Source organism: Antedon mediterranea, chromosome 7 (genome assembly GCF_964355755.1).
Source record: "Antedon mediterranea chromosome 7, ecAntMedi1.1, whole genome shotgun sequence".
NCBI lineage: Eukaryota > Metazoa > Echinodermata > Crinoidea > Comatulida > Antedonidae > Antedon > Antedon mediterranea.
This window is the reverse complement of record NC_092676.1, coordinates 19,701,502-19,728,802: the sequence shown is the minus strand read 5'-3', so window position 1 is coordinate 19,728,802 and position 27,301 is coordinate 19,701,502. Positions and strand designations below refer to the sequence as shown.

At 34.6% G+C, this 27,301-nt stretch overlaps 2 protein-coding genes and 1 long non-coding RNA gene across 4 annotated transcripts; 1 reads left to right on the top strand and 2 right to left on the bottom strand.

The window, feature by feature from the left end:
- Window positions 1-102: 102 nt before the first annotated feature.
- LOC140055475 (aminopeptidase N-like) lies at window positions 103-22,526 on the top strand. Its single transcript, XM_072100814.1, has 18 exons — window positions 103-257; window positions 2,872-3,294; window positions 3,409-3,682; window positions 4,143-4,263; window positions 4,391-4,545; window positions 4,803-4,916; window positions 7,382-7,561; window positions 8,081-8,212; window positions 8,676-8,863; window positions 9,135-9,220; window positions 17,134-17,267; window positions 17,783-17,986; window positions 18,293-18,366; window positions 18,601-18,711; window positions 18,880-19,047; window positions 19,833-19,973; window positions 20,453-20,534; window positions 20,918-22,526. The coding sequence occupies exons 1-18, from the start codon at window positions 103-105 to the stop codon at window positions 21,074-21,076; spliced, it is 2,901 nt and encodes a 966-aa protein (XP_071956915.1). The 3' UTR covers window positions 21,077-22,526.
- LOC140055752 (uncharacterized) lies at window positions 11,510-14,432 on the bottom strand. 2 transcript variants are annotated; one of them, XM_072101149.1, is made up of 6 exons: window positions 13,656-14,432; window positions 13,202-13,348; window positions 12,719-13,086; window positions 12,339-12,564; window positions 12,030-12,176; window positions 11,510-11,935 (listed from the first exon to the last, which is right to left on the bottom strand). In XM_072101149.1, exons 3-6 carry the CDS (start codon window positions 12,896-12,898, stop codon window positions 11,682-11,684), a joined length of 807 nt encoding a protein of 268 aa, XP_071957250.1. In that variant the 5' UTR covers window positions 12,899-13,086; window positions 13,202-13,348; window positions 13,656-14,432; the 3' UTR covers window positions 11,510-11,681. The 2 variants fall into 2 exon arrangements, with proteins under 2 accessions (XP_071957250.1, XP_071957249.1); XM_072101148.1 differs by having other exon boundaries at window positions 12,719-12,839.
- On the bottom strand, window positions 15,318-16,594 carry LOC140055754 (uncharacterized). The gene is made up of 3 exons (XR_011846696.1): window positions 16,303-16,594; window positions 15,858-15,962; window positions 15,318-15,735 (listed from the first exon to the last, which is right to left on the bottom strand). It is a non-coding gene; the product is annotated as an uncharacterized lncRNA (long non-coding RNA).
- Window positions 22,527-27,301: the final 4,775 nt, after the last annotated feature.

Here is a 27,301-nt window from a genome sequence, read left to right as displayed (position 1 = left end):
GTATTCCAAATAAAATGATTTACGATAGCATAAAGTTTATAATGTACTGTAGGCCTAATATTAGATTAAGTTGAAATTGTATTAATATTTTAAGGTACCGGCATGGAATCTAAGCACGAAATACATGATAAAGATACTGAAAAGGGTTACTTTATACAATACAAGAACTGCGTAATACTCGGAGTTGTATGCCTGATAACGATACTCATTGTAGGATTATTAGCTGGACTTCTACCAAAAGGTGAATCGATTGATTGGTAAGTTTGTTTTACTACCTGGTACAAAATAGTGTAAAGTATTGCCCTAACTTTACTATCAATTTTTTTGTCCGTATTTTCCAGTCATGAAGTTATTTCCAATGTTTGTGGCTGTTCTTCATTTTCTTTTTACAATTTGATTTAGGAGAACCTTGTTTCGAGAAAATGTATTTTGGTTAAGCGCTACAAAAGAAAATTATTATTATTAGTAGTAGATACATAATATATATAAAAATAACTAGTTATCATAGCGCTATAAGATGATAATAACACAATATATGCGTATATATGGCAATATTATCGCATAATTATTCAATTTTAAAAAGTAGATATATTGACAGTTTTTCAAAAAAATTCCCTGTACTATATAGTAGATGAAAAAATGGTCAATTTTCGACCCTTTTATTTGTTGACATAACTAGTTACTATGGCTCTATAAGATGCTAATAACACAATATATGCGCATATATGGCAATATTATCACATAATTATTGGATTTTAAAAAGTGGATATTTTGGCCATTTTTCGAAAAAAAATCCCTGTACTATATACAGGAAAATTTGCGAATAATAACCGATTTTCGACCCTTTTATTTTTTGACATAAATGGTTACTATAGTATAATAAACATGCGCAGAGGCGAATAATGGGTTCTGCGCATGTCAATTGTGCTATAGTAAATAAAAAGGTCATTTTTTGGAAAAAAAATCCCTGTACTATACACGTACAAGGAAATTTTCGCAAATTTCCTGTACTATAGTACAGGGATTTTTAAAAAAATTTCCAATTTTCGACCTTTTTATTTTTCGATAAAACTGGTTACTATAGCACAATTAACATGTGCAGAGCCCATTTTTCGTATCTGCGCATGTTTATTATGCAATAGTAACCATTTAATAAAAAGGGTCGAAAATCGGCAATTTTTCGAAAATTTCCATGTACTATAGTACAGGGATTTTTCAAAAAATGGCAAATTTTCGACCTTTTTATTTTTCGATAAAACTGGTTACTATAGCACAATTGACATGCGCAGAACCCATTATTCGCCTCTGCGCATGTTTATTATGCAATAGTAACCATTTATGTCAAAAGTGGTTACTATAGCACAATTGACATGCGCAGAACCCATTATTCGTCTCTGCGTATGTTTATTATGCAATAGTAACCATTTATGTCAAAAAATAAAAGGGTCGAAAATCGGCCATTTTTCGCAAATTTCCTGTACTATAGTACAGGGATTTAAAAAAAAAATGGCAAATTTTCGACCTTTTTATTTTTCGATAAAACTGGTTACTATAGCACAATTGACATGCGCAGAACCCATTATTCGCCTCTGCGCATGTTTATTATGCAATAGTAACCATTTATGTCAACAAATTTTAAAACTGGGTTCTGCGCATGTCAAATAAAACTGGTTACTATAGCACAATTAACATGCGCAGAACCCATTAGTCAACTGTGCGCATGTTTATTATGCAATAGTAACCATTTATGTCGAAAGTGGTTACTATAGCACAATTGACATGCGCAGAACACATTATTCGACTATGCGTATGTTTATTATGCAATAGTAACCATTTATGTAAAAAAAAAAAAGGGTCGAAAATCGGCAATTTTTTGAAAAAACCCAGGGATTTTTCAAAAAATGGCAAATTTTCGACCTTTTTATTTTTCGATAAAACTGGTTACTATAGCACAATTGACATGCGCAGAACCCATTATTCGCCTCTGCGCATGTTTATTATACTATAGTAACCATTTATGTCAAAACTGGTTACCATAGCCCAATTGACATGCGCAGAAGCCATTATTCGTCTCTGCGTAAATTTTCGACATAAATGGTTACTATTGCATAATAGCACTATAGTACAGGAATTTTTTCCCAAAAAATGGTTACTATAGCATAATAAACATGCGCAGAGTCGACTAATGGGTTCTGCCCATGTTAATTGTGCTATAGTAACCAGTTTTATCGAAAAATAAAAAGGTCAAATATTTGCGATTTTTTGGAAAAAATCCCTGTACTATAGTACATAGAGATTTTCGCGAAATGGCCAATTTTCGACCCTTTTATTTGTTGACATAAATGGTTACTATAGCATAATAAATATACGCAGAGACGAATAATGGGTTCTGCGCATGTTAATTGTGCTATAGTAACCAGTTTTATCGAAAAATTTTCGACCATTTTATTTTTTTACATAACCTGTTTGGTCTTTCCGTGCCTCCGTTTATAATTGTTTTGTCTTCTTTGTTATGTATATGGCAGAAATTGAATAAATAAAAAATAAAATATATAGCTACACAATATATGCGCATATATGGCAATATTATATTAAAAATGGACATGCGCAGAATCACATTTTCCGATAAAAAACAGAACAGGGAATTTTTCGAAAGAAGCAAAATTTGACTCTTATTTGTTGACATAACTGGTTACTATATCATAATTGACATGCGCATAATCACATAATCTGTTCTGCACATGTTATCTCAACATATTTTAAAAAGTCAAGATTTTCGAGAAAATGTATTTTGGTTAAGCGCTACAAATAGATAGATACATATAATTTCATTCATTAATTCTACAAATACATGGCTTTATTTCTTTATAGCAGTGATCTTCCAAAAACAACGGTTTTGCCTGACAATGAACCATGGAAAAATCCACGCCTGCCAAACTCACTTCGACCAGTACACTATGAATTAGAAATTAAAACAGATCTCACAAATTTCACTTTCAATGGAAAAGTCAAAATTACTATAGTCTGTGACAAAAGCACAGATGTTATCCTAATAAATTCTAAACTTTTAAACATCGACCATTCTTCTGTAAAGTTGAGTGGATTAGGCGGACAGACAATGGATGTTCTTGATGTTGCCATGTATCCAGAAGAGCAATACATGTTGGTGTTATTGGAAGGAAAACTAAAGTTGAACGAAGAGTATTATTTCTCAGTAGAATTTACCGGACCTTTGACGGATGACCTGAATGGGTTTTACAGAAGTTCTTACACGACGTCAACTGGCGATAAAAGGTAGGCATGCCTACACAGTAGTCTGTGTAATATTGTGGGTATAAAAAAACTTTCTGTGAAAATTCTATTATATTACTTATATACACATTTATTTGTTTTAAATCTTTCAACTAGATGGTTAGCGGTTACATTTTTCTCTCCTACCAATGCCCGTCGAGCATTTCCATGTTTTGACGACCCAGGTCTGAAAGCAACCTTTGCAATCACTGTCATCCATCGGTCAGAATACACAGCACTTTCCAATATGCCCGTTTTGTCATCGGAACTTACTGAGAATGGATGGAAGACTACTCGCTTCAAGACTTCTCTTCCTATCTCTACTTACCTTGTTGGATATTGTGTATGTGACTTTATTTACAAGGAAGCGATCACTGAAAACAACATACGTGTATGTTCATTATTTCTTGACCTATTTATTATACTGGCATAATATTGTAGGATTCAGTTAGGTCCGATAAATCATGTTTGATACCGCCATACTTTCGGGTTAAAAATTGTAAGGCATTTGATGAACAGGCGTTCTTTATCATGCTAATTATTACCTCATTTAAATACAACTGTGTTATTGGTATATAAGTAATATAATAATAATAATAATAATAATAATAATAATTCAGTTCTGATGATGAGAATAGTCACGGTATTTTTGGGCAGTTTTCCTGTTCATCAGATCAAATGCCTTACAATTTTGATTTTAACCCAACATTTAGGTCAATATTTTATGGTTCTTGCATGGGTTATTTTCACAAAAAGTTGACTCAGCTGCTTAATTACAAAGAATGTAGGCACAGACATACATAGAACAGTAGCTAAAACAAATGCAAACTTTCTATTTTTTATTTTTTTAGATGCGAGTTTGGAGTCGTCCTGATATCATATATTCTGTGGATTACGCGCTTGACATCGGAGTTCGAATACTTGAATACTTTCAAACGTATCTTGATATAGATTTTCCGCTTCCCAAAATCGGCAAGGAAAATGTTTAATAAATGATTTAGATAAGATGCATTATTTCCCTTAAAATGTACCTAGGAATAGTACAATGGGTTTAGAAAGATACCTGGCACTGACAACAGTATTGCAATACTTTTTGTAGATATGTTGGCGATTCCTGATTTTTCTGCTGGTGCAATGGAAAACTGGGGTATTATTACCTACCGAGAGACAGGACTTCTTGTAGACGAAAACGTGACGTCAGCAGGGACTAAACAAGGTGTTTGTGCAGTAATTGCTCACGAGCTTGGACATCAGGTAATATGTTGGTTTACTTCTATAAAAAATAGTCTTCAAGGATGAATTCATTGTGTTATGCAATGTATTTGAAGAACAAGTACATGAAGCTTCTTTGGTCTAATGATTAAAACGCTCGCTTGTTAATGATACAGTTGCAGTTTGAATTGGGAGGCATTTTATAAATTTATGTTGTCATGATGTTGAGAGCTACTAACTCTCAGGGGTTTAGGTTTGTATGATTAAATTCTGACTGAGTGTTTACTATACCTTTTCAGTGGTTTGGAAATCTTGTGACGCATGCGTGGTGGGATTATATTTTGCTAAAGGAGGGATTTGCTTCGTTTATGGAATACATTGGAAGCGAATACGTAGAACCAACATGGCGAATGGTATGTTATATTGAACATAAACTTCCCTAATATTGCTATTTGTGCACAATGTTATTATCGATTTTTTGACTAATTTTAGACGAAATCACCCAAAATATGGAATGTTAACATTCAATTATTCCCTAAGCACTATTGTTGTTATTTTTTTTGCGCTATCATCTTTAGGATGTCATATGACTAGTTACTATGGATCATAATAACACAATACATTCGCATATATGACAATATTATCGCATAATTTTTTAATTTTAAAAAGTGGATATTTTGACAATTAAAAAAAATATCCCTTTAGGGCCTACATGGAAAATTTCGAAAAATAGCCAATTTTCGACCCTTATATTTTTTTGACATAGGCCTAACTGGTTACTATAGCTCTATAAGATGATAATAACACAATATATGCGCATATATGGCAGTATTAGCGCATAATTATTGAATTTTAAAAAGTGGATATTTTGGCCATTTTTCGAAAATAAATCCCTGAACTATAGGCCTAGTACATGGAAAATTTCAAAAAAATGCCAATTTTCGACCCTTTTATTTTTTGCCATAACTAGTTATTATATATATTAAAGATAATAAACTTAAACAGTTGAACATCAAACTATTGCATTGTATAACACCTACCAAAAGAAGGCTGTTAAAATGGAAAATAAGCAACACAGATAGGCCTACTTGCCTACAATGCAACGTAGTATAGAGGATGATGCCCATTTCTTTTATGAATGCACTGAAGTAAAACCCTTATGGGAATATATTAACGTTTACACCATGCACAAATTTGGGATCGAGGCAAATTATCGAAACATTGTACTAGGTACAGGAAACAAATATGTAGACCACATGTTCTCTATTGGATGCTTCTGCGTTTACAAGGCACATAATTTGAAAAATGTAAACAAATGGACCGGATCATTGTCTCGTCTTTTTATGGCGGAAAAAAACAAAAGATCTTACCTTAACCACCTATTATAATTTATATTGATGTGAATCTGATTATTTAAAATATATTACATAATAATGTTGTAATACACATAGGCAGTTTCATTTTATCTTATATGGAATATCAATTTAAAAAAAAAAAATTGTATAAATTAATATTGAAAACAAAAAAGAAACGTAACGCAACATAAGTAACGCACGAGAAGATAAGCAAACAAATATAACCATGAGACATAAATCTAGACACAGGAGTAAGAAAAGCATTTTTAATATTTTTGTTTTTGTTTTTTTTTATATTCGTATTTTAAAATAACGTATATAATCTGTATATAGGGTATAAATGAATTATATGTCAAAAAATACTACCGAAAATAACTATACAACATTAGTAAATGTATCTTCTACAGTACATTTATTAGTTAAGTGTTCACAATTTTAGATGTTGAGAATTATAGATCAAAAAAAAAATACTAGAAAATTATGAAAAAAGGTGGATAACAGAAAAGAAATATTAATGTTCTGATTCCAAGAACAGTAACGTTGATAAAATCAAAAAATAAATAAAATATATATATATAAACCAAACAAAAGTAAGAATAACAATGAATAGTTATTATTATTAGAAATAATTGTATTAATCTGTTGATGAAATGAAATGAATAAATAGTGGTTAACGCCACAAAAGAGAAAAAAAAAATAACTAGTTATTATAGCGCTATAAGATGATAATAACACAATATATGCGTATGGCAATATTATCGCATAATTATTGAATTTTTGAAGGTGGATATTTTGACAATTTTTCGAAAAAAATCCCTGTACTAGTACAGTAGATGAAAAAATGGCCAATTTTCGACCATTTTATTTGTTGACATAACTAGTTACTATGGCTCTATAATATGATAATAACACAATATATGCGCATATAGGCCTATGGCAATATTATCACATAATTATTGAATTTTAAAAAGTAAATATTTTGGGCATTTTTCGATAAAAACCCCGTGCAATATAGTACTTAATTTTCGAAAAATGTTACATTTTTACATAACTGATTACACTATATAGCTCTGTAAGATAGTAATAACACAATATATGCGCATATATGGCAATATTATATTAAAAATGGACATGCGCAAAATCACATTTTCCGATAAAAATCCCTATACTAATACTAATAGAACTGTACAGGGAATTTTTCGAAAGAAGCAAAATTTGACTCTTGTTTGTTGACTTAATTGGTTACTATTATTATCATAATTGACATGCGCATAATCACATAATGTGTTCTGCGCATGTTATCTCAACATATTTTAAAAAGTCGAGATTTTACTATTTCCCGAAAAAATCCCTGTACTATAGGCCTAGTAGACATTTAGGAAAAATAGCAAACCCTTTTATTTGTTGACATAACTGATTACTATTATATAATAAATGATAAACTGGTTCTATGACTAAATATGAAAAAAATATACGTGAAAATATAGCATATAAAAAACAAATATAATATTCGTTTTCTTCAGGATCAGCAGTTCTTGCCTCGTGAATTACATTCGGTATTTGATTCGGATTCGTTAAGCTCCTCAAGACCGGTACTGGCTCGTGTGCAAACGTTTGAAGAAATTAGTCAGCAGTTTGATATCATAGCATACAACAAGGTATGGACTTGTTGTTTACATTTTGGAGTAAAGTGTCCGTTTTACTATACTTAGAGAGAAGTATGGCGGTCGATGTATTCTTATGATGCCAGGGTTCTCCAACTTATACTATGCCGTTCCCATGAAGTAAAATTCATTCGTACTTTACAATACCGTTATGCATTAGGCCTACGTCATTCTAGAAACTAATCATGCATAGCGAATAGTAACTAATGCCATCACAACATTGTGGCAAATGGACCAATGAGTATATCATATTATGCTATTGCATCAATGCTACTTAATAGTTCTGTTGTTATGTATTTAGACAAATTGGCAATGATACGGTAACCTTAAGAAATTAAAATAAAAGGTGGCAATCCTGTTCACAATAAACACAATATTCTCTACATACAAAGTATTTGGAAGGGGAATTGTTTTTGGTCATTAGAATAATCCGGTCATCTGACAGGATTTGAACCCTGACACGGTAGCCAGGCATCTCAACCACAAGCTATAATTCTACTCCAATAGTGCACAATAGTTAAATGCCATAATTTATATGATCTATACATATTTTTACAGGGTGCGTCTATTTTTCGAATGTGTCGAGATTTTCTTGGAGACGATTTGTTTGTCAGAGGACTTCGAATATATTTGCAACGCTACAAATACAGCAATGCTAATAACGACCAACTCTGGGACTGTTTTAATGAGGTTGGCACGCACACGTTAAACTCTGTCCACAGTATTAAACTTGATGTGATGTGGCTATATATGGTAGTGATATGCCCAAATATGGTAGTGATATGACATCATCATGTCCATATATGGGCACATCATATTTTTGTTGCCACATAAAGTTTGATAGTGTAGGAAGGGCTAACCCTTTTATATAACATCAATGAATAATTATGTTTAAATGGTTGCCACGGACAAACACGGGTCCATTTAAAGACCATTGCTAAACCTAACTCTCTCAATAACCAACCTGACTGAAACTAAAAAAACCTAACTTTCTGAATTAAAATCTTGCAGCCGATTTCTTGAAATTGAGAGACAATCGTGCTAAAATGCATAAGAACGGCCAACGCAGAAGACGAAACTGGGCCTGATCGTCGCAGTCCCGTAAATGTTTTAATTGCATAATAATATGATATAAAATATCAATTAATTATAGGTAGTGAAAGAAGACAACTTAGACATGGACGTCAAAACCATCATGCACACGTGGACCTTACAAATGGGCTTACCCACCGTCAACTTCACTCGACGATATGGCGGCCCTGAGGCTGGCTTCACTGCTACCCAACATCACTTTCTTATAAACCCAGACGCTAATTTCACTACAAAATATGACGATTTAGGGTAAAGTAATAGTTGTTGTTTTGTATGAACAATTTCATTTAGACATGCTTCTGGGGAGGCTGTTGGAGCACCAATGACTATTCTATACTGTGTTTAATTTATGCTGGGTAGGCCTACGTCCCTGTATGTCATAGTTTTAATTTGCGAAAATCCTACAAACGGAAATGTACCAATATTTTAATCATCATATGGATGACGTTTATTTTATATTTTTAACACTTTTAAGCATAAATACAGGAATATCTAATAACTATTTTTCTTTCAAATTTAGTTACGTTTGGTGGATCCCCTTAACTATACGCAGTCAACAAAACATAAATACACCATCAGTACGACTGTGGATGGAGAACGGAGACGGTAATTTTACTGCTTTATTTTGGCCGTCTATGTATAGCTAGGCAAATGTGTGTAAAATCATATTTTATGGTTTCATCCTCCTAACTTGAATGGTTTATATAATATATTTAAACAAAACTTGGCAAATGCGTTCAAAACATTTGGTTTTCTTGTAGTGTATACTTTGCACGATGACGTTCAAAATTGTTAAGTTATTGTCCTAGATCTGTATAGATAATAATAATACGTCGATCTGATATAATGTTAAATGCATAAAGTATAAGTCTTCACATTGTTACCCCGGTCATGTTTTGTATCAAACGCGTCTAGAAACCAAACCATTATGTTGCAGTTGTGTTTCGTATACGTTTATGTACACTTTATTATCTAACTTGCTTGTTTAAAGGACCCCATTGGAATTAAGCTGTTTCAGCTTTATGGGTCATCCTGGTATTTTTGTTGTATTTCTTGAGTACCGAATAAAAAACAAACAAAACAAACAAACAAACATTCGACAATATACCATGGGCCGGATTTATCAAACTTGCTTAGCAAATAAATCGTCTTAACTTTGCCTTAAATCCTTGAATTTGCCTAAGTCAGATTTAGTAATATCTAAGCGAAAATATTTGTACACCTGAGTGGAAAGAGGCAAACGTAAGCAAACTGTTTTGCCACACAAGCAATGTGACGATCTTTGGATTCGATCTCACGATCATATAATGTAGATGTCTAACCAAATTTATATATTGGTGACGTCACAAAAGCTTATCTTTAATATGGCCCGAGTTAAAAATAGCGCGTTTTTTTTGCCAAGTAAGTCGCTCAGTTTATGAGCGCTTAAAATGGATATGAAAGGATTTTAAAATTTCACAAAAAGGACTTTGTATGAATCCTTTTAATGTTAATAAACAGCACACAAAAAATTAGATTCAAATACCTAGTAGAAATTAAGAAATAAACAAATTAAATTTTGGTATAAAACGTCCGCAAAATGGCCGACCAACTGGTACGCCATCTTAATTTTTATGAACGTTCTATACGCACGTACGAGATCGTCAAATTTAGAGTTTGAAACACCCGGGGTTGTAGCCACGGCAGCAGTCGTTTTGTGATTGGTTAAAGGAATGCAGTATTATTTCTTTTAAAATGTGTAGCATTGTAGATATAATTCATATAAAACGAAGTGCGGTAAAATTTGTTTGAAATTTATTGTTGTTTAGAGTAAAATCGATTTTGAAGTGTAGATTTTTCAAAAAAACCGCGGATTCTCTATGAGCCGCCATGTTTAACACGAAAACGAGGTTGTGACGTCATTGGTTTGACAGAGAAAATCATCCAACTGTGAGACTGCCCGTAGAGCGTGGATGCCTATATATACACAGAGCTAAATTAAGATGAATCACGGATTACAACCTTACCAATTAGAACCCAGAAGAAGAAGAAGAAGAGATGTGGAGGAAATAGAAGGTTTAGATAATATTGTCGCACATGAAGGAGAAGATATAGAATGGAGGAAAGTAAACAAGGAGGAATGGTGCCAATGCAGACGGTGTGAGCCCGGGTGTGAGTTGATAGACACTCTGTGGAATGCCTTTGTTGTCGGGAAATTGAAAATGTACGAGCGAAGATGAACATAGGATCAGAAAACGAAATGGCATGCATTTTAGACCATTTTGAATTCGAATTTGTATGTTTACATCCTGCAGTAATTAGAACTGCACTTGTTGCCCGGACAGACATTAGGCGAGACAGCATCGTTGACCCGATCCCGAACGAAACATTTCGCCTTCAGGCGTACAGGCAGTTCACCTACTGTACTGCTGGGTGCATGACCGCCTCGGTAAAGCCGTACGACGAGTCATCCCAGCCTGCGTCGTAAACAAAATCAGAAAGGACTTTCCTAGCATTGATGGAAATTATGTTGGATTTAAAGAAGTCGAATAAATCATAAATGGTATCAAGATGTTAAATCATAACATTTAAATATCGAATGCATCAAATAATAACATTTTTTTGTAAATAAAAATTAAAAGCAACAAACAGTAACAAGTGTTTTCTGTTTATTATTTGTATGCAAGCATTGTATTAAAAGCTGTTCCAAAACAGGGAAGAATCAAATCCAATCAATATGTAGTCATTATCTGGCCGGCCAAATGTGTGAAATATAATTAGACGTATTTTGCAGAAAGTTACTGAGCGTCATCTTACAGCAATTGCACAACAACACAATAATTATTATAATAAACATTTTTGCATCGGTAAAATTAGTTTATTCACTATTTTCAGAGTATTTCCTTTAATGCCTTTTTTTTATTAATTCAACCAAAAACTATACACTAATAATTGCATCAAGAAAATATTTAAGAAATAGTATTTATAATAATATAATATGTAAGGTTTCATCTTTAGCAGTTTAAAAAGATTTTTTTACAAAACAAAATAAGCATAAATTAGCTTTGTTGGTTTTAATGTAAACACACTATGAAAGCAGAAACCTAGTTCTAAAATCTTCAATCGCATCTTCTTTCTCTGGTTTCTCAGAAGAAGCAATGTTTGTTGGAAGATCTGGTCTGTCTACATAACGTTGACCTAGAACTATAGCGCTATCTTCACGTCGGTCACACACCATTTCCATCAGTCTCTTTCTAAATTCGAAGGTTTTGTCTACATAAATTTTCTTCAATACCCACTGCTTCTTGCGTTTGGGAAATGCCAGTCCAAATCGAAGAGTGCCTGTTAGGAAATGCACATAATTATTCCTCATTGTAAATATGTCTTTATAGATTACTAATCAACAAATTAAAGAAGCTCTTATAAAACTACTTACCTTCCTCAGTAGTTGCTTGCTGTCTACCAACATTCTCATTGTGGTCCATAATTGCCAATTGATGACGGGCTCTCATGCCTTCATAGCTGAAGCGTTCCCTCTTTGGACAATATTTTAACAACATCCCATGAAAAACCTGTAGCGATCCTGTAAGAAGATTAATTTTATTATAAAAATTGTTATATTATAGTGTTTATTATTGTATGTTAAAGAATGTAGTTAGTATAACAGGGCTTCTTTTGCCTTTAATTTATTCGAATGATCCCACAGCAAAAATAGTACATTTCATATATCTTTTTACATACATACCTGTGTGTTTAAAAAGTGTCATCTTGTGCATATCTTTTAGTAATTTAGTGTTCATAACAACACCCCGAAGTGCATCATGAGCATCGCTACCTGGTGTCAGCCATTCAATTTCATGCATGTCCTCCAATAGTGGGTTGTGACTGCACTTGTGGAATTTATCTGCACTAGCCCATTCATGGATGTTGCAGACGTGCTGTAGTAAAGAAAGCCACTTGTCCTTAAGGTCCTAAAAGTGAAATATAGTATAAACTATTAAATGAAAACTATTAACATAAATGAATGTTAACATAATAATCAATAAGAATGTACAACACATACTGTACTTCAATACAGTATATACAAACAAATCGTAATAAAAAAACAGCTTTAATATAACTTACAGCATAATCGCCATTGCAGGAAGCACAGCACCACCACAGATGATTTTTTATGGACGGTATCCAAAATCTAAGGTCTTCGCAACCTTCTTTCTTCGATTTTTCTCTAAGCTTCTTGGTGACGCTTTTAACAACATGAAAAATGTCAAACTCATGTTTTAATTCGGGGTAGTTCTTATTCATGTCACTTGCAATTTGGACATGTCTATCTGTAGTCACTCCCACGACATTTACATCTTCCTCTTACTTCTTGGTTGGCACTAATTTGCATTTGGAGGTTGTAGTCTTAGATTTTGTGGTGTCCGTCCTTATTATTTTCGCGCATATGAATGGTCATGTTGGATTTTCAGTTGGTCTGCCAGAGTGTCCGTCTACAGTAAAAGAAGGGGTTGGCATAACTAGTTCAACTAGAGTTTCCCCAAACTGTTATCACATTAGGCCAATAAAGATATAGAATAAAGATTATTTATTTTAAGTACCACAAACCTGTGTTGATTTGCTGATTTTAGTTCCATGTCTACAGTTGCACACCTCAACAGGAATTTCCATCTGCTCATCAAATGCTGTGTCAACTGTAGATCCACTCATTAATTCTGCATTCTCACTTTCCACTAAGTTCTCCAAGTTGATGGTCTTAAAAATAAAATAAGTACTAGGCTATATAAATAAACTAAAGATTTATATAACAAATTTAAATTGAGATAAATGTGTAGGCCTACACTTTTTTTGCCTAGGCCCTAGGCCTAGTCTTGTGTTTGGCCGTTCACCTCGGTAACCTACTTTCCTTGGCCTACTAGCTAGAGTAGTAGTAGTAGCCTACTATTTTAGTATTACAGTACTAACTAGGCCTAGCCTCTACTATCCTAGTCTAGCTAGCCTAGGAGCCTCTCACTCAATGTATGGCCGAACATCAAAAAGCAGAATTTGGTATGTTACGTACCTTGTTTTTGGTCTTGGGCCATCGCTTTTGTGTCAGTAGTTTTTGTCGTTCCTGTCTTTGTTGGCTTGCTTGGCTAACCGCTTTACTGAAAACAAACTGTTTAGGTACAGCATTTGGCTTCAACCGCCTGGTAGGCCTAGACTTCGCACCAACAATACTGACTTTTTACGGAGTCATCCTCAAACATTTCTTTTTCAAAATGGTCACTACATACTCTGGAATAAATATTAATGTGCGGTTTTTCCAACTTCATGGCTGCAACCCAGTTCTTTAGCAAATCCTTATTGTTTAACGGCAATCGATGGAAACTAACATTGCGTATTCCTTTGGACTTCCTGCCTTTCTTATCCGATGCATTGCTGCATCCAAACGCCATACAAAACACCATTTTGTACTATTTTTTTTGTTTTGATAAATCACCAATAACTTCCAAGATAATTACAAACACAAATGAAATAGAGAAAGAATCTATACTACTCGAAAAAATCAATTTAATTAGGATAAACAAATCGTTGTTGTTTTCGATATTACAGCTAAACGCATACGAAACACATGTGCACACAGTGCTACACAATTAAAAATACCCGGATGAAGGTACTTCCGTCCCACCAGCTCCCGCGGCTTCTGGGTAATATTTAAAAATGGTGGAACTCCATTGGCGACAACATTAATTGGCTTATAATTCAGAATGTGTAAATATATTAATATTTTTTATGACTTTATTTAACTCTTTGATATATAATTAATACATAGTATGTCGAAAATTAACTAATTCAGTATTCCTTTAATGAATTTTAATACAGTCCAATCACCGCCTTGTCTCGTTCGCGGACTGTGTCAAAACAAAAATAAACAAACCCATGCTACACGAGACTCGCGTGTTGCAAGCTCCCTGTTGCTGCAGTCGTAGAAAATATCGATATTTCACAAATCAATAAAAAGTTATGTCTGCAAAGATTGTACGTGAAAAGAAGAAAGTGTGTATTTGTACTTCTCACACTAAACCACTCACGCAGACTACAAATTAGGCTAGGTCTAGTAGACTATAGTTTCTTCTAAATTCGCTAGTAGTAGGCTAGGCCTACACATGGAGTTACTCCATGGCCTACAGTACAAGAGAGTAGCAGTCGCCGGTCCACCGACGAACCTCCAGGAAGTGGACAAGGCGCGGGCGTAGACGTATGTAAAAGGCGACGTAAATAAAAAAGGTAAGCTTGTGTTGAACTTGTTTTTGGCTCTGACTTTTGTTATTGACTAATATAGTAATATAATAATACTAATAATTAAAGTAGAGCAGAGGAGGTGAGGCCGAGAGGATTATTATAGTTTAGTTAGTAACTGTAGTGTAATTAAATAATAACCTCTTTCTGTTTGTTACCAAGTCATAAAATATAATACTATAGGGCCTAGAGGTAGGATTGAATAAAAATAATAGTACATTTCCATCCATTTATTGGTCTTATCTTTGCAGATTTATGGAATCAACAGTACATGAGATGGCTTTGAAGAACTGTAATAGTACTAGTAATAAAATTGTAAACATCAAATTATATGGCAGAAATAGTGTGTGGAATGAATTTTATTGAACAAATGCATCATAATGAGTTTGGAACAAGCAGGATTTTTCAAACAGGACATAAATTACTTTTTAGACCTGAGACATTTTAATTCTATCAACACCAGCCAGCTCCATCATATTCAAGAGATGGATTCTTTCATAAATGTCCATTGTACATAGTATTTGGCTAAATAAATAAAAAAAGAAGTACAGTAGTGGTTTATTTGTTTATATACCCAGACCCATTTAGATGGTTAAAAACAAACACTATATGATGCACTGCTACTAGTGTACTGTCTGGTAGTACATTACCATAGTTACAGTATGACTGTAACCCTAGCACTCGCGTCTAAAGAATTCTATTATGCATATTTTACTATTCTTCATAAATATTTAGTTCTGTAATTTTAATTGTCTGCGCTCATTCTATACTTGGTGTCTTAGTATACTGCATAAATGTATCGTGCAAGCATGATCCAAGTAGCATCTATTATAAAGTACTCTGGGTATCTTTCTATTCACCTGAAAAAAGGAAAATGAATAAGCACATGTTTATCTGCCCTCAAAACAAAATAATAATTTAGTATAATGTATTATGTAGGTTTGATCAACAGTTTAAAATAGCAATGCTCAGTATCTGTTACCTTAATATTATAATTTGACTCTAACATTTGCGCTTCCATTCCAATCAATAAATACATTTGCTTATCCCGTCCATCAATTATCATAATTGCACTCCAATTATAGACCTGTAGGTAGGTAAAAATACAAATGAATTGTTTATTTACTGTATACTGTACTGTATATTGTACTGTATGATACAAGCTGAAATACCCCTAACTAGGCCTGGCCTGTTATAACCTTTATTACTACATTAGAGAAAATCCAACTCTATTCATTTTATTGGGAATCATAATATTTAGTATTCAGTGTTGCCTAGCCTACTAGCTAGTACAGTAGGGCGGCATGTAATAACAAAAAAATATTTTAATAATACGTTAGTCAGGACACTACAGCACACAACAATATTAATAAACGTACTTATAAATAATGTGTATATACATAATACAGTAACACAATTGTGCCTACCATTAACACCCTCAACGATACATCAAGGAGCATACGCTCTCAGCTCACCTCTGGCCGGGCGACTAAACACCGTATCCAGCAGTCATCACTACTAAAAAGGCCTAGGCCTAGCTAGCTCCAGGCCATGGCATTATTGTCAAACACCATTTACTCGTCCAACCGTTTCTTCAAAACGATGTTAACATCCGTGTTAACAAGACGATGTGGACGAATTTCCATCAATTTCAGTTAATTACAACGAAATAATAATAAAATGAATGTTTCAATAATACGTGTATAATAAATAGCGAAATAAACATCGCTCGCGAGGAGGGTCGAGAGAGAGGCCAAGGTGGTCGACTCTGTGATTCTCACGCATGCGCAAAATAACTCCGTGTACCCAGCAAGATAGGCATTTGGCTATGAATTTCGTAAAAGATGGCCTTGAAAAACGAAATTAAAATCCGTTTAAAAAAAAACTTGGTTGATAATATGAATTAATTTTATTCGATTAGGCTAACATACTTATCCAAGAATAAAAATATCAAAGCAATAAGTAATTACTACCATGCTTTTGCATCAATCAATGATTTACTGCTAAATTCCTATCTCTGTAATACAAAAATAACTTTTAGTGACGTCACAAAAAGTTTTTCACAGGTTTCTCAGGGGCGTTTTGAGGGCGTTGTCGTCCTCCAAAACATTAAGTATGACTATGGCAAGCTTAAAACTGATTGATCTACACGTTGAGCCAATAAAATGATATTGCTAGGAACCCTTTCATATCCATTTTAATGTATTGGTTTATTTTGTTCTATGCCTGACATCATTTTATATCGACTTATTATTCAGTGATACAAGATCTACCTGACGTGAACGATGATGACTGGATATTAGTTAACATCGACCAAACCGGTTACTACCGGGTAAACTACGACCAGACTAACTGGAACCTAATTAGTAATCAATTAGTTAATAACCACGAGGTAAGAGAATACAATACACTAAAACCTATTTGTCATACTATTCAGTAGACGCTCCTATTAAAGGAACAATTTGTTGCGTCTCGAATGTATCCCCATAATATGATAAAGGCAATAGAACGGCAGTCGGTTCTGTAATAAAGTAATCTATAACCGGGACCAAAGTATCTTCTTTAATCGGGACCCACAAACTGCATTTTGAATAGGGGTTATTCACTCGTTCTTTTCATGGTAATTATCTCCTTATACAGGTGTACCCTGAACAGCTGGGTTGGCCGTAGTACTGTGTATTCCCTCGTCCGCTTCATGGTAAAGTATTTCTTTAATAGAGGTGTACCCCGAATAAGGGTTGGCCGTAGTGTTAAGTATTCCCTCGTTGGTTTAAAAGTATCGCCTTAGAGGTATCTTCTAAATAGGGGTGTACCAAAGACATGTAAACTGTAGTTACAAAAAAGTATACACAGATAAGATTGACGGTATAGATGATTCTATATTTATTGTTTTGTGTATTCAAACAGATAATACCGATTAAGAGTCGAGCTGCACTACTTAGCGATGCTCTTAAACTAGCCCAGGCTGGTGAACTGAACCAAGTAACAGCCTTAGACCTAACAAGATACCTAAATAAAGAGTTGGAGTATGTACCTTGGTCTGTTGCTTCGAACTCCCTGGGCTACATTGCTAAGATGCTTAAGATATCACCGGCGTACGGGCGCTTGCAGGTATGTTTCTGCCAGCTTCAATTGGCAAGGCATCTTCAAAATTGATAAATGATTAGCAGTTTTACCCGTCTATTTCTGCGTTCGATGTTGTCAAATGTTTCAGACAGCCAGATGGCTGAAATGCGCCATAGAATAACATATCACCGTCGTGTAGCATACAGTAAGTGACTTAACTGATATTCGGAATTCAACAACATGCATATGCAATACAAGCGTTTGAAGAGTATTCAAAACGACCTCTCTGCAATTTGAAATGGATCTTTCGGGACGCCTATCTTTAACATATTTCGCATTATATTTGTGCAGGAATACATGAGACGGCAGATAACTCCGCTGTATGAACATGTCGGGTGGGATAACACAGGAGATCATTTGACCAGGTAAGTATCAACAAAAACGAATGGATTTAACTTTGTAGCTGGCAGTAAATTAGTGCTATAGGCCTAAATTGACTCATACACTTGAATGTGAGTGGCCCATATTTAGAGCAAAAGAGAAAGATCATCTGAAAATGGCAAGGAGGTAATACAATACGCTACGACCAAAGAAATCTTGTTTATAACATGGACTGCACTGGAATTCCCATATCATTAAGTACAATGTTTGTCTTTTAGATTAACCAGAAGCATCGCAGTCTCAGGTGCGTGCCACTATGAAAACACCGACTGCATCAACACTGCCATCAGAATGTTTCAAAACTGGATGCGTACACCAGGTGAAAACAGGTAGGCCTGCATGTAGTACTGTGCCACAATGGCATTTACTACTACTACTACTACTAAGATCTTTATATAGAATGCTTTAAAATATTTGATTCGTTCCTCTGCGTAGAAGGGGAAAACAGTTAAAAGTGGCAATGAATGTACCCAGCAGTGTAAACTTCTTTCTTACAGAATTGCGTCCGATTTACGCGACATTGTGTACTGTACTGCAGTAAAAAATGGCGACCAAACGGAATGGTATTTTGTTCTTGAACAGTACCAGAGTTCGCAAATAGCTAGTGAACAATATAACCTACGCTATGCTTTATCCTGTAGCAAAGATCCTTGGGCACTTAGCACGTAAGTGATCAATTATTGTCCAGACGTCACAGAGTTGTCATGGCACCAACTGTGACACAGGTCTTCCCTGAATTTCGTGGATAGCTAGTGAACAAGATAACCTACACTATGCCCTATGGATCCTGTAGCAAGGAGCCTTGGGCACTTAGCACCTAAGTGATCAATTATTGTCCAAACCTCATAGAGTTGTCATGGCACCATCTGTAACACAGGTCGTCCACGAATATCGTGGATAGCTAGTGAACAGGATAACCTGCACTATGCCCTATGGATCCTGTAGCAAAGAGCCATGGGCACTTATCACTTAAGTGATCAATTATTGTCCAGACGTCATAGAGTTGTCATGGCACAAGCTGTGGCACAGGTCTTCCACGAATGTTATGGATAGCTAGTGAAAAGGATATAACCTACGATAAATACCTTATCTTAATGAGTCTTGGACACTTAGCACGTAAGTGACCAATTATTGTCCAGACGTCACAGAGTTGTCATGGCACAAGCTGTGACACAGGTCGTTCATGAATGTTATGGATAGCTAGTGAATAGGATAACCTACGCTATAATACCTTATCCTGTAGTCTTGACCAATTATTGTCCAGACGTCATAGCGTATCATGGAGCTGTCAAGAAAGTGATGCTGGTCTTCCGCGACTTAGCAACAGATTATTAGTCGCATAGAACAGTGTACACGATCTTTAATTAAACTTCTTTATCTTTAACAATGTATTCGGTTTTTTTTTTCTTTTGGCTAATAATCCTCTTATACTAAATTGTTTTAATTTTAGTTTTTTACATTTCACAATGGGATCTGATGTAATCCGTTCTCAAGACTGGGTGACGGTTATCACGGAGGTTGCTCGTAATCCAACCGGAGCTCCACTGGCATGGAACTTCTTCAGAGACAACTGGGACTACTTCAGAAAAACGTAAATCCCTATATTAATGTATTCCTCTCTGCTGCATAACTTTTCAATGGTCTCATTTGACACAAGAAAGGAGTGAGCATCTTTAATATCGTCTAGTGGGTAGAAATTGTTGAAAACCGGACTCAGTTGAATTTTATCGTTCGGTAAAAAATATGGTAGAACATCTTTGGTAATTCTGTAGTAAGTTCTGCTATGCTAGAATAAAATAGGCCTAATATTTGGTATATATACCGCATAATGCGCACATTTCCATTTCTACTTTAAGTTGCACGTTTAATTGAAACATCCGATAAGATCACGTCATCATCAGAGATAAAGTTTCAGGCATCCAAATATGTTGTATTTGTTGAATTTTGTTGGGGCTAGTACCCTTGTAGTCACTATTTGGAACACAGGAAGTAGAAAGGCATCGATGACGACATTTAAATAAACTTCAAAAAATCGTCCAATTTCAGTTATTGTGTTTGTTTGCATTACAGATATGGAGACAGTCTTTTCCAGTTTTCAAGACTTATTGAAGGAGTGACTAATCATTTCAATACTGAATTTAAACTCAACGAGGTAAGGTTCACTGATGTTGTGTAATAGATAAATAATACACAAGCTAAAGTCAATACAAAATATGTTACATAACAATGCAAGTTTACTTTAAATCCGAAATCTATGTACTTTTCGAAGGCCAATTTACACAGACGACGGTAACGTTATGCGGAAAATATAGAATATATGAAACACGGAGCGGACGGGCGGTTAAGAGGAATCCTGCTCTGGATAGATACGAATTCTATGTGGGACAAGCTACGCGGTTTTTCGCTTGCTCTTACTGCTCGTCTGTGTAAATTGGCTATAATTAAACCTAGATGTAGCAATATAACGGCAGAAGTACATAAACGATTATGTAGGAGGAACAAGGACCACTTCTCAGTCTTTTTTGTGTTTTACAGGTACTGAGCTTTATGTCAGATCATCCTGATCAAGGTACAGGACGAACGGCATTTACTCAATCCGTGGAGAAAATCGAGGCGAACATTCGGTGGATGTCAACCAACTATAACGAAGTTAATGATTGGCTACAACAACAAAGTGGTCCTGTGCCTGGATAAACCTGTTTCTCGCTTGAAACGTTTATTGCACTATGACCATAGACAAACGGAACAGAACATAGAAAACCGAAACACACCATAGGCACACGGAACAGACTGTAGACAAACGGGACAGACTGTAGACAACAGGAAGAGACAATACACAACGAAACAGGAAGAGACAATACACAACGAAACAGACCATAGGCAAACAGAACAGACCATAGGTACCCGGAACATACCTTAGACAAACGGAACAGAATCGTAGACAAACGGTACAGATCGTAGGCAAACGGTACAGATCGTAGGCAAACAGAACAGACCGTAGACAAACAAAACAAATTACACGAGTTCCAAATAGACAAACGGAAGAGACCGCAGACACACAGAACAGACCTTAGATAAACGGAACATAGACAAACAAACTTAACGATTGTTTGTGTCACACACGTTTCTTTCTTCGCATCGCATTTATTACCATTAAACTATGAAGACGTACAAATAAAGACCTTTTCATTTCTTTATTACCGAAGAACAATGGAATACAACAATACTCTTTTAATTGTATTTGTTAATAAGTCAATAATTGTCATTATATTACATTTTTATATTTATTACAGTAATTTTAACTGTATATCAGTCACACATAATATTTTAATGTTTGTTAGTATGTTCAGTAAATTTCCTAGCTGTTCAATTAGTCCATGGGCTGGAGGGGGGGGGGGGGTGTCACCGTGCACCCCCCTCCACCTACTCATAATCTCCACCCCCCCCCCCCACAGTTAAACTTCCTTGGTATCATTTTATTCCCACAGGCTTATAGAGTGAAAAAATCGATGTTAACAAGAAAAATATAGGGATGCATTGTATGTACTTGCATTATTTGCATTGGTCATTAGTGTTTTATGTTAAAATATTTTTTTGGGGTAGGGGGTAACATTTATGCTCATAACCCATTAAAACACTAACCAATATGATCTTGGTATCATTGTGTAGCATATATGTTTTTTAATCATATAAAATTTAATTCAATTCAATCGGACAATTATTTCCGTCACTAGAGGTCAAAAGGTCATTGAACTTTTGCAAAAATGCACATTTTGTCCAATATTATAGATACATTTCAATGTCACATCTCCAAATTTTGATACATTTGATTTAAATTATGTTTTACTTATACTTACTAACATATGTAATAATAAAATGTCAGTTAACATGAAAACAATTAAGTGCATTATGTACTATTACCATTTTTGTCTATTCATAAAAATCGTAATCAAAATATTTGTTTGGGGTAGGGGGTAACGTTATGCTCATAACCCATGCTTTAGCGAATGGATTTTTATAGTGTTGGTATCAAACTTTAGCCTACATGTTGATCAGTTATAAAAATGATAAACAAACAATAAACAATAAATACAATTTACAAAAATCGACGTTACTAAAGATCAAAAGTTCACAGATCTTGACAGAAAAGTAACCCAAATTCAAGAACAGCGTTTACAAATATTAATTGTGTTTGACATCTATGGCCTTCCATACATTTGGGTTCAGTTTGCTGATGATTGGCTGGAAAGTTTGATTGCATGAGTTCAGCCATTTTTAAAACTGGTAATTTCAATGAAGTTCTTCATTTATATTTTTTCTATAAAAAAACTAAAATATTTTCACCTGCCATGTAGCTTAGTTTTGGCATAAGAAGATCTAAAAAAATAATGGAATATTATTAGAATATCTTAGGCTCTAGGCCTAGCCTACATGAATGATTAGCCATAGGCTTATGCCTATCCACAAGTAGGCATGTTGCCTAGCCTACTCATAATAAGGCCTAGGCTTAGGCCTAATCGTGAGGAAACACTTTTTACCAGGTTGTGTTGTATAGTTTAAATTAGTTTAATAGACAACGTTTGTAACCTTAATCCCAATAATAAATCATTTATAATTACCACATAGAATATTTTAAGCTCTTCATCTTGCCTACATGAATGAATAGCCATAGGCATAGGCCTAGGCTTAGGCCTATTCAATGAGTAGGAATAGTTGCCTACTCATGATTAGGCCTAGCCTCATAAGTAGGCACCTTTTACTGGGTTGTGTTATTGTATAGTCTAAATCAGTTCAATAGATGTTTGTGACCTTAATCATAATAATAAATTAATAGATTTTTAATAATGGCAAAGTTTTTATTGACCCTCTAAACAAAACAACAATGGCTAGAAGTATGTTACCATATATTATCTGCAATGGTACTGTCTTATATAAATGAATTTCATTCTATCAAAATTATTTTCTTTATTGCAAGGTTGTTTATTCAGCTACTGTCTTTCATAATGTCGAACAGCGACAAGTTAATACCAGATACAGCGGTTTGTATACTGCACTCCAAGGATTCATCATGTGGGAAATTTACATATATTAAAAGCTGCAGTGACCCAAATGATAGATTTAAGAAAATCCAGGATATTCGAGACAGACGAAGACTTAAATAGACTACCAGCTATTAATTCACCACCAGGTTCTGACCAAGCACGAGATGTAAGAAGGCGTTCCTTTGAACAAGAAAAGTACATTTTCAAACCAGACTGTATATTTTGTAACAAAGGCTGTAGGAAAAAGGTAAAAGTAAAATCCTCGTAGACAACTGAAGGTTTAACAAGATTTTAACGTGGAGGAGGTGACACAGTTGTTCAGATGGCAGAGAAGGAGCAGGATGAGAAATTATTGTTGAGAATCAGAGGGTACGACTTGTTTGCTTGTGAAGCACAGTATCATTCAAGATGTCTTTCTCAATATTTACAGGATCCCATAAAATGGAGAAGTAAAGATCATAACCATGTACAGAAAGAACAAAATTGCACAGATGCTCATGTGCATGCATTTCAAGAAGTATGTAAAGTTATTGACAGAAGAGTCCTTATGGATAATGAGGTTATTCGGCTAAGTGACCTTAATAACATATATATAACACATCTAAGTGGCACACCATTTGAAAATCCAAGTCTCAGAAGTGAAAAAATAAAGAGAAAGTTTGAAAAAAGTATGAAGTATGCTGGGAAAATTGGTTTTTGTTCTATAAGTCCACAAAATGATGGAGAAGGAAATGGTAGCGATGGTAAATTTGCTACTTATATCATCTATAATTTAACTGTAAGTGTTGGACAGGCCATAAGGTCCAGTTACATCCTCGCATGCTCAGATAAAGTAATTGAAGTTGCTGGTTTGTTGCGAGATGGCATTCTGGATGCATATAAATCCAGTAAAGAATTAGCTTGGCCTCCCGTCATGGAGTCCTTGGACACTGGGAATGGAGTAATTCCTACATCACTTACTAGCTTTCTAATGTGCTTGTTTTCTGGTGAAAAGCACTCCAAATCATCTCATGTTAACCGTCTTGTAAATTCCATTGGTCAAGATATCTGCCGTGTAGTGACCAATGGTAGATGGAAGCTACCAAAACATATCATACTTAAAACTTCAAAAAACAAAGAGATACAATACAGTCAACAAGCAAATATTGCATTTCAAATTCTAGCAAAATCGCAAAGTGTTCCAGATAAAAAACTTAACTTACAAGAACTCAAGACATATCAATTAACTCCGGTTCCATACAGCATAGGAATGGCAGATGGCTCTTTTGTCAAAACTGATAAGTCAAAGGGCATGCATGAACTTCTAAAAAAATCAGATATCAGTGAATTTCCAGTAAGCTTTAATCTAACTGAGTGTATGGTGATCGAAGACGGAAATGCAATATTTCATACTTTAAAAGAAATTCCAGGAACATTTGATGAAATAGCAAGGAAAATTTTACTTGAGGCAATCAAAAAATCAACAGCATGTATCTTCAGTACTGATATGTACAGACAGAAATCGGTGAAAGGAATGGAGAGACGTCGTCGCGGGACCGGTGACAGACTGATTTTGAAAGGAGGCAGCATGCGGCGGCCAAAGGACTGGAAGCAATTTTTAACAAATGATGACAATAAAGTTCAGTTCACATGGAGTAACGATGAATCTTCCTCAAGTATAATGGGAAAGAAAATTATTTTAATCAATGATGGCAAAGCATATGATCTGAGATCTGATGGAAAAACAACCACAGTAAATATGATTGAATCCCTGGAATCAAATCAAGAAGAGACCAACACCCGGATAATATTGTACTGTCTGTAACTGTAACTGTAACTGTAACTGTATGCTCAGGAGATGGGTTACAAATATGTGAGGGTAAAAAGCCCAGACACAGACATATTTTACATTTTGATGCACTATGCAGAGAAGTTAAGAAACATCATTGTCATATTTGATACAGGAAGAGGTGGAACAAAGAAGTGCATCAATATATCAGAACTGGCAAAGTCAATGACACAGTCTTTGAAGGCATAATTGTTGAGTATGCATGCATTTACAGGATGTGATAGCACTAGTGCATTTAAGGCAAAAGGCAAAGTAAAGCCACAAAAGCTGCTTTTGGCTGATTCAAAATATCAAATTGCATTTGCTGAAGTTGGAAATGGTGTTGCGATCAGTGACGAGATCTTTTCAACAATTGAAGAATTTACATGTCTAATGTATGGTGATCGACTTGTTAGAAAGGTGAATATGTTGAGTCATTCCAAGATATTGAGTGTCGTGGAGAAGATGGCATTCTAAGACGAAGTGCAAAATTTGACATGGGTGCCTTACCACCATGCCAATCAACACTTAAAGAACACATGAAAAGGGTTAATTACCAAGTATGGATATGGAAACATGCCCATGTTGCAGATCACCAAATACCAAATCTGAATGAACATGGTTGGGTAATAGAAAATGGATACATTGAACCAAAATGGAATGGAAATGAAGTTTTGCCTGTGGAACTTGTGGATGTATTAGACTCACTAGAAAATGATGATGAGAATGAGACGGACTCCGAAAGTGAAGTTTCAAGTGACGACGATGATGTACTAAGTGATGAAACATCTGATAGTGACACAGATAATGGAATGTAGCATTTAAATATAAGGTATCAAGTTTTAGATGAGTCAGATTACAGAAAAGGATGTAGTCAAAATGTAATTTTTAATGATCAAAATGACGATTTGAGCAGTATTTTGTATTAGTGGTTATGAATAACAAATATTCAAATATGATAGTTAAATACACTCAATTTTTATACATTTTTCGTGTTAATATCAATATTCATATTCCATAAAAGACGTCTACACACAATTGTAGATTTTTAAACGTCTTAGGATTAATTTACAAAATCTGTGAACTTTTGATCTTTAGTAACATCGATTTTTGTAAATTGTATTTATTATTTAACATTTTTATAACTGATCACCATGTAGGCTAAAGTTTGATACCAACACTATAAAAATCCATTCGCTAAAGCATGGGTTATGAGCATAAACGTTACCCCCTACCCCAAACAAATATTTTGATTACGATTTTTATGAATAGACAAAAATGGTAATGGTACATAATGCACTTAATTGTTTTCATGTTAACTGACATTTTATAATTACATATGTTAGTAAGTATAAGTAAAACATAATCTAAATCAAATGTATCAAAATTTGGAGATGTGACATTGAAATGTATCTAGTATAATATTGGACAAAATGTGCATTTTTGCAAAAGTTCATGACCTTTTGACCTCTAGTGACGGAAATAATTGTCCGATTGAATTGAATTAAATTTTATATGATTAAAAAACATATATGCTACACAATGATACCAAGATCATATTGGTTAGTGTTTTAATTAATGGGTTATGAGCATAAATGTTACCCCCTACCCCAAACAAATATTTTAACATAAAACACTAATGACCAATGCAAATAATGCAAGTACATACAATGCATCCCTATATTTTTCTTGTTAACATCGATTTTTTCACTCTATAAGCCTGTGGGAATAAAATGATACCAAGGAAGTTTAACTGTGGGAGGGGGGGGGGGGGTGCACGGTGACCCCCCTCCAGCCCATAGACTAAATGTTCTCCAAACTTACTACAAATGTCAAATATGGCACTGTACTTTATCCATCCAATTGACAAAATAAAGCCTCCAATTGCTCTTGTGTAAGGGTTTTAACAGCTAGGCGTCGCCTATTACTACTAAACAAGTTTTAATTTTATGTTACATTTTTTGTACCATTTTTTATTACTGCTTGGAAGCAATTACATAGAGCCTGTTCGGACGGAACAAATTTACACGTGTAATGGTCGCGTGTGGTGTAACTTTTGAGATAAACTTG

What these genes read in the sequence shown, in the direction of transcription:
- LOC140055752 (XM_072101148.1), bottom strand. Translation starts at nt 13,272, where the DNA reads ATGAGCAGATGGAAATTCCTGTTGAGGTGTGCAACTGTAGACATGGAA. An exon ending in AAATCAGCAAATCAACACAG is followed by an intron (nt 12,840 to 13,201) that starts GTTTGTGGTACT and finishes TGTTGTTAAAAG; the next exon opens with CGTCACCAAGAAGCTTAGAG. An exon ending in CCTGCAATGGCGATTATGCT is followed by an intron (nt 12,565 to 12,718) that starts GTAAGTTATATT and finishes TTTCACTTTTAG; the next exon opens with GACCTTAAGGACAAGTGGCT.
- LOC140055475 (XM_072100814.1), top strand. Translation starts at nt 103, where the DNA reads ATGGAATCTAAGCACGAAATACATGATAAAGATACTGAAAAGGGTTAC. An exon ending in ACGTCAACTGGCGATAAAAG is followed by an intron (nt 3,295 to 3,408) that starts GTAGGCATGCCT and finishes TCTTTCAACTAG; the next exon opens with ATGGTTAGCGGTTACATTTT. An exon ending in TAGAACCAACATGGCGAATG is followed by an intron (nt 4,917 to 7,381) that starts GTATGTTATATT and finishes CGTTTTCTTCAG; the next exon opens with GATCAGCAGTTCTTGCCTCG.